The following is a 15,659-nucleotide window of genomic DNA, read 5'->3' as shown; positions in this document are numbered from 1 at the left end:
AGTTATCTTGGGCACCGCATTATCTGCCACACAATTTAGAATAAGGACATTTGGTGCTTCACAGATGTCCCTCATCTTTGTATCCTAGTAATATTTTATTTTCTCATAGCCATTTTAAAATCCATTCTTGTTGCTTTCATATCAGTTGATGTTCTGCCATCTTGGCTTTTTCCCATGCTGTAATTTTTGCCAGCACCTTCCTTGTTGTGTAGGTCTTCATTAAATATTTGTCAGGGCCGGGTGCGGTGGCTCACACCTGTAATCCCAGCACTTTAGGAGGCTGAGGTGGGCGGATTACCTGAGGTCAGGAGTTCGAGACCAGCCTGGCCAACATGGTGAAACCCCATCTCTACCAAAAATACAAAAATTAGCCAGGCGTGGTGGTGCGCACTTGTAATCCCAGCTACTTGGGAGGCTGAGGCAGGAGAATCGCTTGAACCCAGGAGGCGGAGATTGCAGTGAGCCGAGATTGCGCCATTGCACTCCAGCCTGGGGTACACGAGCGAGACTTCGTCTCAAAATAAATAAGTAAATAAAATAAAATTTAAAAATGAATATTTGTCAGAAGAGTGAATGAATAAATGAATGAATGGATGGTTTGGTAAACATCAACATCAAAACATGTTGCTATGTTGTTCAATACAGTAGGCTTTTTAAAAGAAGTTTCGGGCCAGAGGTCCTAGGGACTTGACACATTCAGTCAGTGGTTCTCAATGTTCTTTTGGTGCACTTGCAAGGTCAAAGCAGATACTACTGAGGGGCCAGGTGTGGTGGCTCATGCCTGTAATCCCAGCACTTTGGGAGGCCAAGGCAGAAGGATCTCTTGAAAGCCAGGAGTTTGAGACTAACCTTGGCAACATAGACCCCATCTCAGCAAACAAACAAACAATTAGCCGAGCACAGTGCTGCATACCTGTAGTCCCAGCTACTCAGGAGGCTGAGATGGGAGGATTGCTTGAGGGCAAGAGTTAGAGGCTGCAGTGAGCTATGATTGCACTCCAGCCTGGGCAACAGATTGAGACCACGTCTTTCAAACAAAATGTTGTTTGCCTTTTTTCTTCTCAGTCTTTCAGGAGTGACATCAGAGTGGGATGATACCATCATTTGAGCATGTATTACTGTGTTTTAAAAATTTCCCAGTTTTATTAGGTTGGTGTAAAAGTAATTGTGGTTTTTGCCATTAATAGTAATAATTGGCCAGGCATGGTGGCGCATGCCTGTAATCTCAGCACTTTGAGAAGCTGAGGTGAGCAGATCATTTGAGGTCAGGAGTTCAAAACCAGTCTGGCAAACATGGTGAAATCCCGTTTCTATTAAAAATACAAGTTAGTTGGGCGTGGTGGTGCACGCCTGTAATCCCAGCTACTCTGGAGGCTGAGGTAGGAGGATCACTTGAGGTCAGGAGTTCAAAACCAGCCTGGCCAACATGGTGAAACTCCATCTCTACTAAAAATACAAAAGTTAGCTGGGCAGTTAGCTGGGCATGGTGGTGCATGCCTGTAATCCCAGCTACTCAGGAGGCTGAGGCAGGAGAATCTATTGAACCCAGGCGGCGGAGGTTGCAGTGAGCCGAGATGGCGCCACTGCACTCCAGCCTGGGTGACAGAGCAAGATTATCTAAAAAAAAAAAAAGTAATAATTTTTAATATGGCAGATGTTCATAGATATAACCCACATAAAAGCTAAAGGGATTCTGAGACATAAATGTTTGAGAACCCTGGCATTAGGGGCTGGGAAGAACCACAGAGGTCGACCACCCTGGCAGGTCTTGTACATGGGCTTGCTACAAGAGTCATCACTAGCCTTTTGACCTGCCCTGAGGCTCAGGTAATTATCTCTACCAGAGGGCACTGCAGTCACTGCAGCCCAAGCAGGTGTACCCCTCTTTGGAGAGTGAGTCACAGATCCTTGAGTTTGGTTTTCTTTGGCTCTGCTGCTGTGAAGCAAGCCTCAGTCCTAGATGCTTTGACCAAAGGAAGAAAGTAAGAGGTTGGGCTGAGTTTGTTTCCTTATGATTCTGCTGAAAGTAAAAACTGCAAGTCAGTTTGTCCTGTGCCACAAAAGTAGCAAAATGATCAGCCACGGCCTGGTGCGGTGACTCACACCTGTAATCCCAGCACTTTGGGAGACTGAGGCGGGTGGATCACCTGAGGTCAGGAGTTCGAGAGAAGCCTGACCAACATGTCGAAACCCTGTCTCTACTGAAAATACAAAATTAGCCGGGCATGATGGCGCATGCCTGTAATCCCAGCTACTTGGGAGGCTGAGGCAGGAGAATTGCTTGTACCTGGGAAGTGGAGGTTGCAGTGAGCCAAGATTGCGCCATTGCACTCCAGTCTGAGCAACAAGAGCGAAACTCCGTCTCAATAAATAAATAAATAAAATAAAAATAAAAATAAAATTAGCGGGGCATAGTGGTACATGTCTGTCATTCTAGCTACTTGGGAGACTGAGGCAGGAGAATCACTTGAACCCGGTAGGTGGAGGTTGCAGTGAGCCAAGATCGTGCCACTGCACTCCAGCCTGAGCAACAGAGCGAGACTTCATTTCAACAACAAAAAAAGATCAACCACATCTGGATCACTGTTTTGTGCTGAGGCTAGATCAAATGCCATGCCAAGAAGCATGGGCCTTATAATAATTAAAATCAACATTAAAAAATAAACAGGCTGGCTGTGGTGGCTCATAGCTGTAATCCTAGCACTTTGGGAGACTGAGGCAGGAGGATCACTTGAGCCCAGGCGTTCAAGACCAGTCTGGGCAACATAGTGAGACCCCCATCTCTACAAAAAAATATTTTAAAAAATCAGCCTGGTGTGGTGGTGCACACCTGTATTCCCAGCTACTCAGGAGACTGAGGTGGGAGGATCACTTTGAGCCCAGGAATTTGAGGTTACAGTGAGCTGTGATGATCACACCACTGCACTTGAGCCTAAATGACAGAGTAAGATTCTGTCTCTTAAGAAAAAAAGTAAAAATAGGCCGGGGTGGGTGGCTCACGCCTGTAATCCCAGCACTTTGGGAGGCCGAGGCGTGCAGATCACGAGGTCAGGAGATCGAGACCATCCTGGCTAACATGGTGAAACCTCGTCTCTACTAAAAATACAAAAAATTAGCCGGGCGTCGTGGCGGTCACCTATAGTCCCAGCTACTCAGGAGGCTGAGGCAGAAGAATCACGTGAACCTGGGAGGCGGATCTTGCAGTGAGCCAAGATCATGCCACTACACTCCAGCCTGGGCGACAGAACGAGACTCCGTCTCAAAAAAAAAAAAAAAAAAAAAAAAAAAAAAAAAATATATATATATATATGTATATAAAGTAAAAATGGAAAACACAGTAGCAGTGTGTTTATACCATTGAATATCCTGCACCACTGTTGTGGGCACTACACAAAAAATAGGAAAAAATGTGATGATGAGCTGAGCGAATTGAGATGAGGGTTTTGGGAATGGAAAAGAGGAGTGACGAAAGAGATTTGAATCTTTTAAATTGGCAAACAGAAAAATAAGATTTTTTTTTTTTTTTTTTTTTTTTTTGAGACGGAGTTTTGCTCTTGTTGCCCAAGCTGGAGTGCAATGGTACAATTTCGGCTCACTGCAACCTCCATCTCCCAGGTTTAAGTGATTCTCCTGCCTCAGGCTCCCGAGTAGCTAGAATTACAGGTGCCTGCCACCATGCCTGGTCTTGGCCACCTGGAGGAGCTGGGGAGTTGGCAGACGTGGTCATTTTGCAAGTCACCACAGGGTGGCGCTCTTGGCTGCAGAAGGGGACGTGGTCAGCTGCGCCCTCTGCACTGTAGTGCAGAGTGCAGAGCGTTTTCATCCATCAGAATCCCAGGTCCTAGGAGAGTGAAACGTCTCTTCTCCAATATTCCAAATAGGGTTCTGAAGCCCCAGAAAGCAGTAATTATGAGCTTACCATGATGAGTAAGAAAGACATCAGTAAATTCCTGCATCCAACTGTAACGTAAATTTATGCACATCATTGTAGCAGTGATTTTATTACCACATTGAAGGGGGCAGCCTAAAAATTCTCACTGATCACTTTCCTCACTGTACAATCATCTTTTAAAGTTTACTTTAAAATACAAGATGATGTAGGAATTTCTTCTTAAACTCTTACCAAATAAAAATTAAAAGCAATTTATAAATCCATTCAAATAAAAATTATTATTCAATTCTTATAGACTTTAAAAATTTGCTACCATACATAGCTGTCTTGTGTGTAAAAAACGTGGAAAAGAGACATTTGAGGCTTTTTATTTAAGAGCTATAAATCAGGACTTGGTCTGAAACTGACACCTGATACTAGGCAGAAAGCTTATGTAATTAGGTAGTATTTGTGTGATCTTCCTGTTTGTAACAGTTACAGTCTGAGTAGCCTGTGGGTATATTATATAACTCCTTCCTTGGAGTCTTGTTGAAAAATGAAAGGTCAGTAAGACCAAGACCTCTCAAGTTTGCTGACACTAAAACTGTACAGACTGTGCCATAGGATCTTAGCCATCCAGGGCATCCTAAGTGTTTCCAAAGTCAAGGTGCTGTTCTGAAACATCCTTCTAAGTGTCATGTGAGGCTTTAGAATGTTTATATGTGCGGCTTAGAGAAAAAAGGTAGAATGAATACTTTGTAAAAAGCTTTAAGATGAAATAACAATTAAAGGTATATGAAATCTTTGTTTTTAATCCTTATTTGAGGACCATTACATATGCAATATGCTTGTGACCCTCCCTGAAGTTGGCCATTTTCAGTGCATACATTTAAATAAAAATCTCAAGTTAGGACCTGTCAATTTGGAAAGACTTCATTAACTGACACTTCCATGTGGTTCTTTGCTTAAGTAGCTTTCATAAAATGATACTAGTGCCTTTATATCTCACACTTCCAGGCACTTCACAGGCTATCTCCTTCAGGGACAGTGTGCTGTCGATTTTAATCCTACCAGCTGGTATACTTGGATGGATAGGTGGATGAATGAGTGTTAATTTCCCATTTTCTTTTCTTTCTTTCTTTTTTTTTTTTTGAGATGGAGTCTCGCTCTGTTGCCCAGGCTGGAGTGCAGGGGCACGATCTCGGCTCACTGCAAGCTCCGTCTCCCGGGTTCATGCCATCTTCCTACCGAGCAGCTGGGACTACAGGCGCCCAACACCATGCCCGGCTAATTTTTTGTATTTTTAGTAGAGATGGGGTTTCACCATATTAGCCAGCGGTCTTGATCTCCTGACCTCGTGATCCGCCTGCCTCGGCCTCCCAAAGTGCTGGGATTACAGGCATGAGCCACCGCGCCTGGCCTAATTTCCCATTTTCATGTAGAAAATAAAACTATAAAAGAGCAATACAATCCAGAAGTTCAGAGAGTACCAGTTGCCTTTAGGATGTAACTAAGTCTTTCCTTTTACTAAGAGTGAGGTAAGTTCAGCCTGCCGCACAGTAATCCTCCCTTTCCTTCGGACTCCTGGTATATGTGGTCCCTGTTCTGGGGGTGGGGGAGGTGAGAGAGGTGAGCACATTGTTTATCTGTGTATGCTCTGCTGGTATCAAGGTAAATCTTCTTGAGTAAATGGTTATTGAAGTATTTTGAGTTTCTGTGCTTTTGCCAGACGTGCTCAGCAAATTGTTTGTTATAAACATACTTTATCTCTCGTACTAGGAAGTGTTTCATTTCAGAATCGTAGCTGTATGTTTGGTAAGAGCCTCTTGATTTTGAAGAATACTTTGCTGTTGCAGTTTTTGTTGTTAGAGAAGGGGTCTGTGTTGCCCAGGCTGATGCTGAATTCCTGGGCTCAAGCAGTTTTTCTACCTAGGCCTCCCCAATTGGTGGGATTACAGGCAGGAGCTACTGTGCCAGGCACTATTGTGATTTTTTAAATTTGGGGTTTTTCTATATCCGCACTTAGCTCTTTTTATTTTTATTTTTAGGTCCTACTGCTCTGTTGGCTCATGAAATAGGTTTTGGAAGTAAAGTTACCACACACCCTCTTGCTAAAGACAAAATGATGAATGGAGGTAAGTATATGCTTGTTTTTGTTTGTTTGTTTGTGTTTTGAGACAGAGTCTCGCTCTGTCGCCCAGGCTGGAGTGCAGTGGTGTGATCTTGGCTCACTGCAACCTCTGCCTCCCCGGTTCAAGCGATTCTCCTGTCTCAGCCTCCTGAATAGCTGGGATTACAGGTGCATGCCATCACGCCCAGCTCATTTTTGTGTTTTTAGTAGAGATGGGGTTTCACCATGTTGGTCAGGCTGGTCTCGAACTTTTTTTTGAGACAGAGTCTCGCTCTGTCGCCCAGGCTGGAGTGCAATGGCGCACTCTCCACTCACTGCAACCTCCGCCTCCTGGGTTCAAGCGATTCTTCTGCCTCAGCTTCCTGAGTAGCTGGGATTACAGGTGCGCCCCACCATGCCTGGCTAATTTTTGTGTTTTTTAGTAGAGATGGGATTTCTCCATGTTGATCATGCTGGTCTTGAACTCCTGACCTCATGATCCACCCGCCTCAGCCTCCCAAAGTGCTGGGATTACAGGTGTGAGCCACCACACCTGTCCTTGAACTCTTGACCACGTGATCTGCCTGCCTCAGCCTCCCAAAGTGCTGGGATTACAGGCGTGAGCCACCACACCCAGCCCATATGCTTTTTTTTTTTGTTTGTTCGTTTGTTTTTTTTGAGATGGAGTCTCTCACTTTGTTGCCCAGGCTGGAGTGCAGGGGCGCGATCTCGGCTTACTGCAACCTCCGCCTCCCAGGTTCAAGGGATTCTCCTGCCTCAGCCTCCCGAGTAACTGGGATTACAGGCATGTGCCACCACAGGTTTTTTGTAGACTGGGCGCAGTGGCTCCTGCCTGTAATTCCAATACTTTGGGAGACTGAGGTGGGTGAATCGCTCGAGCCCAGGAGTTCGAGACCAGCCTGGGCAACATGGTGAAACTCCATCTCTACTAAAAATACAAAAAACATTAGCCAGGCGTAGTGATGGAATGGTGGAATGATAGCTTAAGCCTGGGAAGTCAAAGCTGTGGTGAGCTGTGATCTCACCACTGCACTCCAGTCTGGGGGACAAAGCAAGACCCTATCTCAAAAAAATAAAAAAAGTTTCTTGTATAACTATAGAATTTTATCTATATACGTACTATCCTTTTTATTTTAACTAAAATGAGATCTACTAAATGTGTTGTTCTACAGCTTGCTTTTTTTTAACTTAACATTATAGCTTATGTTATCTTTTAACAGCATGTGTAGATTTAGATTTGCTTCATCCTCATTAAGTGCAGCTGCTAGTCCAGTGTTAGAATGTGCCATGCTGTATGTAACCTTCTCCTGGGGGTGGGCATGGAGGTGGTTTTTTGCTTTTGCCCTTGTAAACCATGCCGTAATGAACATCCTTGAATGCCATTGTGAGCATATCTGAGCTCCCTTTTAAAAGTAATGCACTTTTCATTATACTGCATGTTTTTTAATTACTAAACTTTATTTTTTTAGAGCAGTTTTAGGTTCACAGCCAAATTCCTGTCTACCTTCACCCTCTACCCACTCCCCGGCCACCCGCCCCTGGCCATGCATAGCGTCCCCTACTATCAACATCCTGCACCAGAATCTGCACCCACATTGACACATCATCATGCAGAGTCCATAGTTTACATGAGGGTTCTGTCTTGCTGTTGTACATTCTACATACACTTACATTTGATCCAGAGCAGTGTTTTCCTGAAAATCCATGGTTTGTTAATTTATTTAATTTATTTGAGACAGAGGCTTGCTGTGTCACCCAGGCTGGAGTGCAGTGGTGTGATCTCAGTTCATTGTAACCTCCACGTCTTGGGATCAGGCAGTCCTCTCACCTCAGCCTCCCAAGTAGCTGGAACTATGGGCATGAACCACCACACTTGGCTAATTTTTAAATTTTTTTGTAGAGACAGGGTCTAACTATATTGCACAGTCTGGTCTTGAACTCCTGGCCTCAAGCAATCCTTCTGGCTTGGCCTCTCGAAGTACTAGGATTATAGATGTGAGCCACTGTGCCCTGCTCATGGTTTCATTTTAGTTGCTGGAAAGATACTGTGTTATCATTATAACTATCTGAAAATTGGTACTTTTTGCCGGGCGCGGTGGCTCACGCCTGTAATCCCAGCACTTGGGGAGGCCAAGGCGGGTGGATCACGAGGTCAGGAGATCGAGACCATCCTGGCTAACACGGTGAAACCTCATCTCTACTAAATATACTAAAAAAATTAGCCAGGCCTGGTGGCGGGCTCCTGTAGTCCCAGCTACTTGGGAGGCTGAGGCAGGAGAATGTCGTGAACCGGGGAGGTGGAGCTTGCAGTGAACCGAGATTGCTCTACTGCACACCAGCCAGGCCAACAGAGCGAGACTCCGTCTCAAAAATAATAATAATAATAATTAGTACTTTTTTAAAAAGGCTCTGGTTTCTGGGCATTTTAAATGTAGGAATTTAATTTACTTTAAGCTCATGGAGGGATTTTAGGGGGTTGAAAGAAGTAGAAAGAACAGAACTGGGCTCCCTTTGTGATGTCTTCAGCGGGAAGACTCAAGCAGAGCGCCCTCCTGCACTACCTGAAGGCGCACCTGTTGCATCTGTTTTCCTTTAGTGCCTCAAAAACATGGAGGTTGGTCAGGCATAGAAAAATATCAGATTGTTGATGCTCACACTCGGAGTTTACAAAGCAGGTTCCCCTACGTTATCTTGGTGGAACTTCCTGGTCCCCAGTGCCCAGCAAGGCAGGTGGCATCATCCTAGCTTCACAAACAAGGAGAGACTGAGGCCAGATCTCAAGCCCAGCCCTCTGCCTTGCATCCAGTTTTGCCTTCCTGCCCCTCCCCTGCTCTGTGGTAGCAAAAGGCTCCCACACACATTTAAGTTACCAGGTGTTGGATTTAGTCAGTAACCTCTATTATAAGAAGTGGATACTTGAAATGTCTACCCCTTCAGGACACTTTGAGAGGTAGGGCTGCAGTCATCACCTGGGAGTCTGCTCTGGGTGAGGCCCTCGTCCTCATTGTGAACCTGAAAGATCAGTGTGACAGTTTCTCCTCAGATAAGCAATCCCATCTGAAGGCCATAGTCTTTTTTCTTTTTTCTTGTTTTTGGTAGATTCAGGGTTTCACTGTGTTGCCCAGGCGGTACTTAAACTCCTGGGCTCAAATGACCCTCCCACTTTGCTCTCCCAAAGTGCTGTAATTACAGGTGTGTGCTACCAGCCCCAGTCCCCGTAATCTTTTAATTCCTCCGATTTTAGAATAAGTCGGTTATAAGTGTAATGTGTGATTCCATTTCTCGTTTGTCCACTGTTTGATGGCATCCGCATGCCTGGTCCCATACCTGAGCGCTGAAGAGCAGGGTTTCTGGAGCCTGGCATCTTGGGGTGGCCCTCAGCTTCCCTTCTCACTGTGGGAGGTTTCCTTAGTTTCTCCGAGCCTATTTCCTTGTCCGTTGCCTGAGGATAAACCTGCTTCAGGATTGTTGGTGAAAAAACTGCCCTCACCTAGCCTCTGTACGCCACTGCATGCCACCACTGCTGAGTACTGTTCGTTTGCTAGGTTGATGTCATTCTCATTTTACCAAAAAGTGAAGCTCTGAGAGGTTAGACAGCCACCAAATGGCAGACTTGGGATTTGAACCCAGAACTCTGCTCAGGGGTCAACTGACTGTTCCCCAAAGGCCAGGTGGTAAATATTGCAGGCTTTCTGGGACTTCAGCTCTCTGGCAGCTACTCAACTGTTGCAGCTCCACAATAGCTACAGACAGTCCTAAGAACGCAGGGTGGCTTTGTGCATTTGCAAAAACAGGCAGTAACCTGGCCTCGGCCCTGACTCATAGTTGCTGACCTGTGTCTTGTGCCCTCCCATTGTCTTTTTTTTTTGAGACGGAGTCTCGCTGTGTCATCCAGGCGCTCACTGTGCTCACTGCAAGCTCCGCCTCCCAGGTTCAAGCCTTTCTCCTGCTTCAGCCTCCCAAGTAGCTGTGACTACAGGTGCCCGCCACCACGCCTGGCGTATTTTTTGTATTTTAAGTAGAGACGGGGTTTCACCATGTTAGCCAGGGTGGTCTCCATATCCTGACCTTGTGATCTGCCTGCCTCAGGCTCCCAGAGTGCTGGGATTACAGGCGTGAGACACCGCGCCCAGCCCCCCAGCTTTTTTTTTTTTTTTTTTTTTTTTGAGACGGAGTCTTGCTCTCTCACTCAGGCTGAAGTGTAGTGGCGCATCTCAGCACACTGCAACCTCTGCCTCCCGGATTCAAGTGATTCTCCTGTCTCAGCCTCCTGAGTAGCTGTAATTACAGGCACCGGCCACCAGGCCCAGCTAATTTTTTTTTTTTTTTTTTTTTTTTTTTGTATTTTTTAGTAGAGACGGGGTTTCACCATGTTGGTCAGGCTGGTCTCCAAATCCTGACCTCAGGTGATCCACCTGCCTTGGCCTCCCAGAGTGTTGGAATTACAGGCATGAGCCACCGCGCCTGACTTCCCATTGCTTTTTCTCTGAAGAGACTTTAAGACTTGGAGTCTGGTTTAAAAAAATAAAGAAATAAAAATCAATGCCTTCTGCTGGTTGGAACGGGAAGTGTAAAATCTGAATTCACTATAGGGTCACAGTTCCACCCTCAAGTTTGCACAGTGCCTTCCTAGCGCTGACAGGATGTGTGTGCTGTCTTCGCCACTAGGTGGATGCAGGTGGCAACCTTAAACCTTTTGCTTTTCCCGATTAAAAGTCCGACAAGAACCGTAGAACCTTTAAGCATATTTAACCAGTTTAAACCCTATTTGCACTGTTTTAGCCACAAAGATACTGTTCAGTGAACCATTTATAGTTGTGCCTTATGTTGTCCCACTCTCAGCTGTGCATCTCACTGTCGCTCTGGAAGACCTAGCCCACCCAGTTTCTAGGTTATCATTTGAAATGGTCTTAGCCTGGTTTAACCATCAGTAAATGAGGCCAGATTATGATAAACCTTTTCCCCTCAAACTAGGGATCCTCTTTTTCTCTAGAATAGTTCAATTGGAAATTTTTAAATGTACTCTATTCATTTATTTTGGTGGGTGACCTGATTTTTTAAATTTTTTAGATTAGTCAAGCACAGTAGTGAGAAGAGGAGAAAGAGTAGAACAAGGAGTAACTGCCTGTGAACGATCAATTGAGATAACTCACTGCCTTCGACCAGCGGTGGCTTGGTTTCTAATGACAGTAAGACAAGTTCCTGTAGCCATTGTTAATCTCCTTGGAAAAGAAATGTACATTGTGTGGTTTCAAAAGCTCATTAATACAGCAGAAGCACTCTGCTTCTGTTGAAGGGAGGTTTTCGGATGAATTTTTATGTGTGTTCATTGAACAGACATTTCCTAAGCTCCTCCTTAGTACCTGGCACTGGGAACAGAAGAAGAAGAGAAAGCTGTGCCTTCGGGGTGTTCCCAGGTCTGCACTGAGCTCTAGTGGCCAGAGCCACCCGCCTGCCTGTGTGGCAGGTGCATCAGGATAGAGCAGGAGTTCACAGAGGAGCTTTGTCGCTTCCCCTCCGCTAAATCTTTCTGTGTCCCCACATCATTAAGTGGTGTCACCATCATCCAGTCACCTGGGATAGGCAGCTGGGAGTCATCCTTGAAGCCTCCTCACCTAGGCCTTCATTTCAAACCTCCATTTCCTCTGGATCACTGTCACCAGCTTAGTGCAGGCACCACCAGCTTCTACCCAGACAGCAGGTTCCTTTCCATCTCCCTTCTGGTCCCAGCCCAGTCTCTGTGCGAAGGCCGGACCGCAGAGGGCTCCATGCCCCGTGACATGGAGTTCAGCGTGACCTTCAGGTGCTGGAGAGAGTTGTCAAGGGCTTTCCATGGGGAACTGGCTGTGCCCTGCTTCACACTCTAGAGAGAGAGCTTTTGGGTGCTGGGCATGGGTTGAAGGGGTGCACAGCCAGAAGGGAGAGCTATAATCATGCAGAGATCCTTCCTCTTTAAAGCAGGGGACAGGTGGAGAAAAGAGATTAGTCGAGAATGGTGTTTGGTGCCTTTGACCTCACACTTCAGGGGCGCCTCTTGTGTGCCATGGATATCATTGGCCAGACAGGGACTGATGAAGGCCCAGCCCTTTTAAAGAGTAAACAATAAACAAGGAAATGAAATGTTTATAGATTGTGATAGATTGTATCAATGCTGGGAGGGCAGTAAATAGGATGCGGTGATAGAGTCAACAGAGGAACATAATTTGGGGAGGTGGGGGTGGTCACAGATACCCTCGCTGAGGGATTTTTGTTGATGCTGAAACCAAAGGGGCAAGAAACTGGGAACCCAGAGCTGGTCTGTGGGTGAAGGGAGCAGCCCTTGAGCTCATCCTGGAGCAGGAGAGAACCTGTTGTATTCAGTAAGGGAAGCTCCAGGTGGGAGAGGGATAGGGATGGGTATAGCGGGAGAGGTTAGGCTCTGTGTGCAGTGGAGAGGCTGGTGACTACCTGCTGTGGAGGGGCAGAGCTCAGGGCATCCATGCTCAAGAATCCCAGTTTTGATGTTATATTTGCCAAGAAATAGCCAACTGGTTGGCACAGGGGTTGCGGGGATGCAGAAGGAAAGTAGTCCTTGAGAGTGAATGTGCTTTCTACCTGCACACGCACACACACGTGCATACCTGCCTCCAGTATGTTGTGCTGTGGTTGTTTTTGAGGCATCAGAGGGTGTGCGTGCCGCCACATGTTGATCAGGGTGGCTTCTGCCTTCAGCATTGCCGCATCCCCTCACCCTTTGCCTGGCACTTCAGAATTGACACTGGAGCTTTGTTGTAAAATAGTGATGTGAGTAACTGTCATTCACTGACACCTCCCCCGACACTTAAAGTCTTAGCAGCTGCGTTTAACTTACACATATTTGTTTCATTCTAACAGTGGTTTCTCTCACCCTTTGCTCTGCAGTTTTAAAAATACTCTTGTAGGGGGCTTCTAAGAGCTTGGAGTGCCAAGTAAATGTTTTTGAATGGCTAGCCTACAGGTTGGGTTTACATGCTGTCATAGTGAATTGAATTGGTAAGTAATCGTCTTTCTCATCACATAGCCCATTAGAATGTCACCTTTTCTGTTTCTACTTTGCAGGTCATTACACCTACTCTGAGAATCGTGTGGAAAAGGACGGCCTGATTCTTACAAGCCGGGGGCCTGGGACCAGCTTCGAGTTTGCACTTGCAATTGTTGAAGCCCTGAACGGCAAGGAGGTGGCGGCTCAAGTGAAGGCTCCACTTGTTCTTAAAGACTAGAGCAGCGAACTGTGACGATCACTTAGAGAAACAGGCCATTAGGAATCCATTCTCACTATGTTCGCTCTAAACAAAACAATGGTAGGTTAATGTGTTCAGAAGCGGCTGTCACTACTGCTTTTGCGGAAGTATAGTTGTGAACTCACAACTACACAGAGATTTCTCAGCCTACAAATTGTGTCTATACATTTCTAAGCCTTGTTTGCAGAATAAACAGGGCATTTAGCAAACTACTGATCATTCCTTGTTTTGTCCCTCATGTCTTTTGTGAAATTAAATTCCGTATCACCTTCATTTGTAGCTCTTAACTGTCCCTATAGCACTGAAATAGAAGAACAGTGAACACATTTTACACAGCAAGGAGGAAAGGCGTACAAGCAGAATTTTAAGAGGCTTATGATTTTCTCTGCTTATTAGCTATGTGTTTTTAATGTGCTATTAAAAAATACCTATGAGGGCTGGGTGTGGTGGCTCATGTCTGTAATCCCAGCACTTTGGGAAGCTGAGCCAGGAGGATTGCTTGAGGCCAGGAGTTCAAGACCAGCCTGGGCAACATAGCAAGTCTCCATCTCTACAAAAAAAATACAAAAATTAGCCAGGCATGGTTGAATACACCTGTAGTCCCAGCTACTTAAGAACCTGAGGTGAGAGGATCACTTGAACCCAGGAGATCAAGGCTGCAATGAGCTATGATCACACCACTGAACTCCAGCCTGGGTGACACAGCAAGACCCTGTCTCTAAAAAAAACAAAAAGAGAAAAGAAAAAAAAATTGGTTGTACTGGTGAATTTTTATACACTAGTTCCTTTTTCCATTATGGAAAGAGTCCTTGGATAAAAACTTTTCAAGGTTAGCCCAACATCTCTTTTCCCTTCCCCAGGTAATAGCACCCAGCATTCCTTGTGAACCACTCAGTTCCTCCTGGGTGGGCACATGACCTAGACCCAGCCAGTCAGAGCCTTGTTTTCCACCGGCCATGTGACCCAGGGGAGCTCAGTCAGTCCACAAGACTCCATCTGAGGGTCTCACAGCCGCTGTACTGTCTCTGCTGGAGTGGCCGAGGGGATATGCTGGTAACCCAGAGCACTGGCAGCCGTCTCGTCACTGGCTGCTTGGGAGGGCCCTCAGGCTGACCCTGGTCCAGAATGCTGGGCAGATGTTAACTTTTACAATGCAAACACACGTGTAATTGTCTATTTTAGTAAGCGCTTTAACAGATGATAATGCTAAGGGAGAGAAGAGTTACATGGTGGGGAGGGAGGCTTCTGAGGAAGTGACATTTCAGGTGTGGAGCAGGAGCAGAGCTTAGGTTTTCATTCCTTCCCCAGCTGTGTGCTCAGTACCTACTGTGTGCCAACTGCTGTTCCTGGTATTGGGAATATGCCAGGGAGAAACACAGCCTTTGTCCTTGGGGAGCTTATATTGTGGGCCCTGGGGAGAGATGAAAGCAAATACTCAAATACCCACATTCTATGAAGAAAATGAAGGAGGGTAAGGAGGCAGTGATGGGAATTGCATGATGGGAAGCAAAGGCCTCTCCAAAAAGACATCTTAGTGAGAATCTGAGGACTTTTGGGTGTGAAAGAGACAAGTAGGTATCTGTTCAGAGCGTACCAGGCAGCAGGAGCAGGGAGGGGCGGGTTATTGGAGGTACACAGTAGGAAGTGAAGTTGAAGAGGTAGCCAGGGCCACGGCGAGGTGTCAAGACAGAGACAACCCCCAGAGAGAGACGTGACCCACCTAGTTCAAAGACCAGCCCTGCTGAGAAGAGACCCTTCTGGAGGAGGCGTGCAGGCAGGCAGGATGCTGAGGCCAGTCAGGTGGCAGCGCTGGGCACCTACTTGGTGTGAGAGGGTGTCCGGGACAACCCCCACTTTTTTTTTTTTTTTTTGAGACAGAGGCTTGCTCTGTTGCCCAGGCTGGAGTGCAGTGATGCGATGTTCTTGGCTCACTGCAACCTCCACCTCCCAAGTTCAAGGGATTTTCTTGCCTCAGCCTCCCGAGTAGCTGGGATTACAGATGTGCACCACCATGCCTAGCTAATTTTTGTATTTTTGGTAGCAATGGGGTTTTGCCATGTTGGCCAGGCTGGTCTCAAACTCCTGGCCTCAAGTGATCCACCTGCCTCAGCCTCCCAAAGTACTGGGATTACAGGCGTGAGCCACTGCGCCTGGCTACAACCCCCACATTTCCTGACTTGAACACAGATCATATGGAGATTTCAATGTCCTGAGTTTGTGAAGGAGTCCCTGGGGTAGGGGCTGGGATGAATTTTGAGTTCAGATTGGTGAATATGAGGTAAAGTACACTTTTGTTGTTTTTTTCTTCAGAGATAGGGTCTCACTCTGTCGCTCAGGCTGGAGTGCAGTGTCTCGGTCTCGGCTCACTGCAACCTCTGCCTCCTGGATTCAAGCAATT

General features: G+C 46.2%; 1 protein-coding gene across 3 annotated transcripts in view; it reads left to right on the top strand.

Moving 5' to 3' along the window:
• PARK7 (Parkinsonism associated deglycase) overlaps positions 1–13,534 on the top strand; it is a 32,302-nt gene extending 18,768 nt beyond the window's left edge. For all 3 annotated transcript variants that reach the window (XM_073007860.1, XM_007980683.3, XM_007980685.3), the window contains exons 6-7: positions 5,920–6,006; positions 13,080–13,534. In XM_073007860.1, coding sequence (XP_072863961.1) covers positions 5,920–6,006; positions 13,080–13,240 — 248 coding nt within the window. In that variant the 3' untranslated portion in view covers positions 13,241–13,534. The remainder of the gene's footprint in view (positions 1–5,919; positions 6,007–13,079) is intronic.
• The last annotated feature ends 2,125 nt before the right edge of the window (positions 13,535–15,659 follow it).

This window comes from Chlorocebus sabaeus, chromosome 20, assembly GCF_047675955.1.
Source record: "Chlorocebus sabaeus isolate Y175 chromosome 20, mChlSab1.0.hap1, whole genome shotgun sequence".
Taxonomy (NCBI): Eukaryota; Metazoa; Chordata; class Mammalia; order Primates; family Cercopithecidae; genus Chlorocebus; species Chlorocebus sabaeus.
Note: the sequence above shows the minus strand (reverse complement) of the source record. Positions and strands in the feature narration are given on the sequence as shown.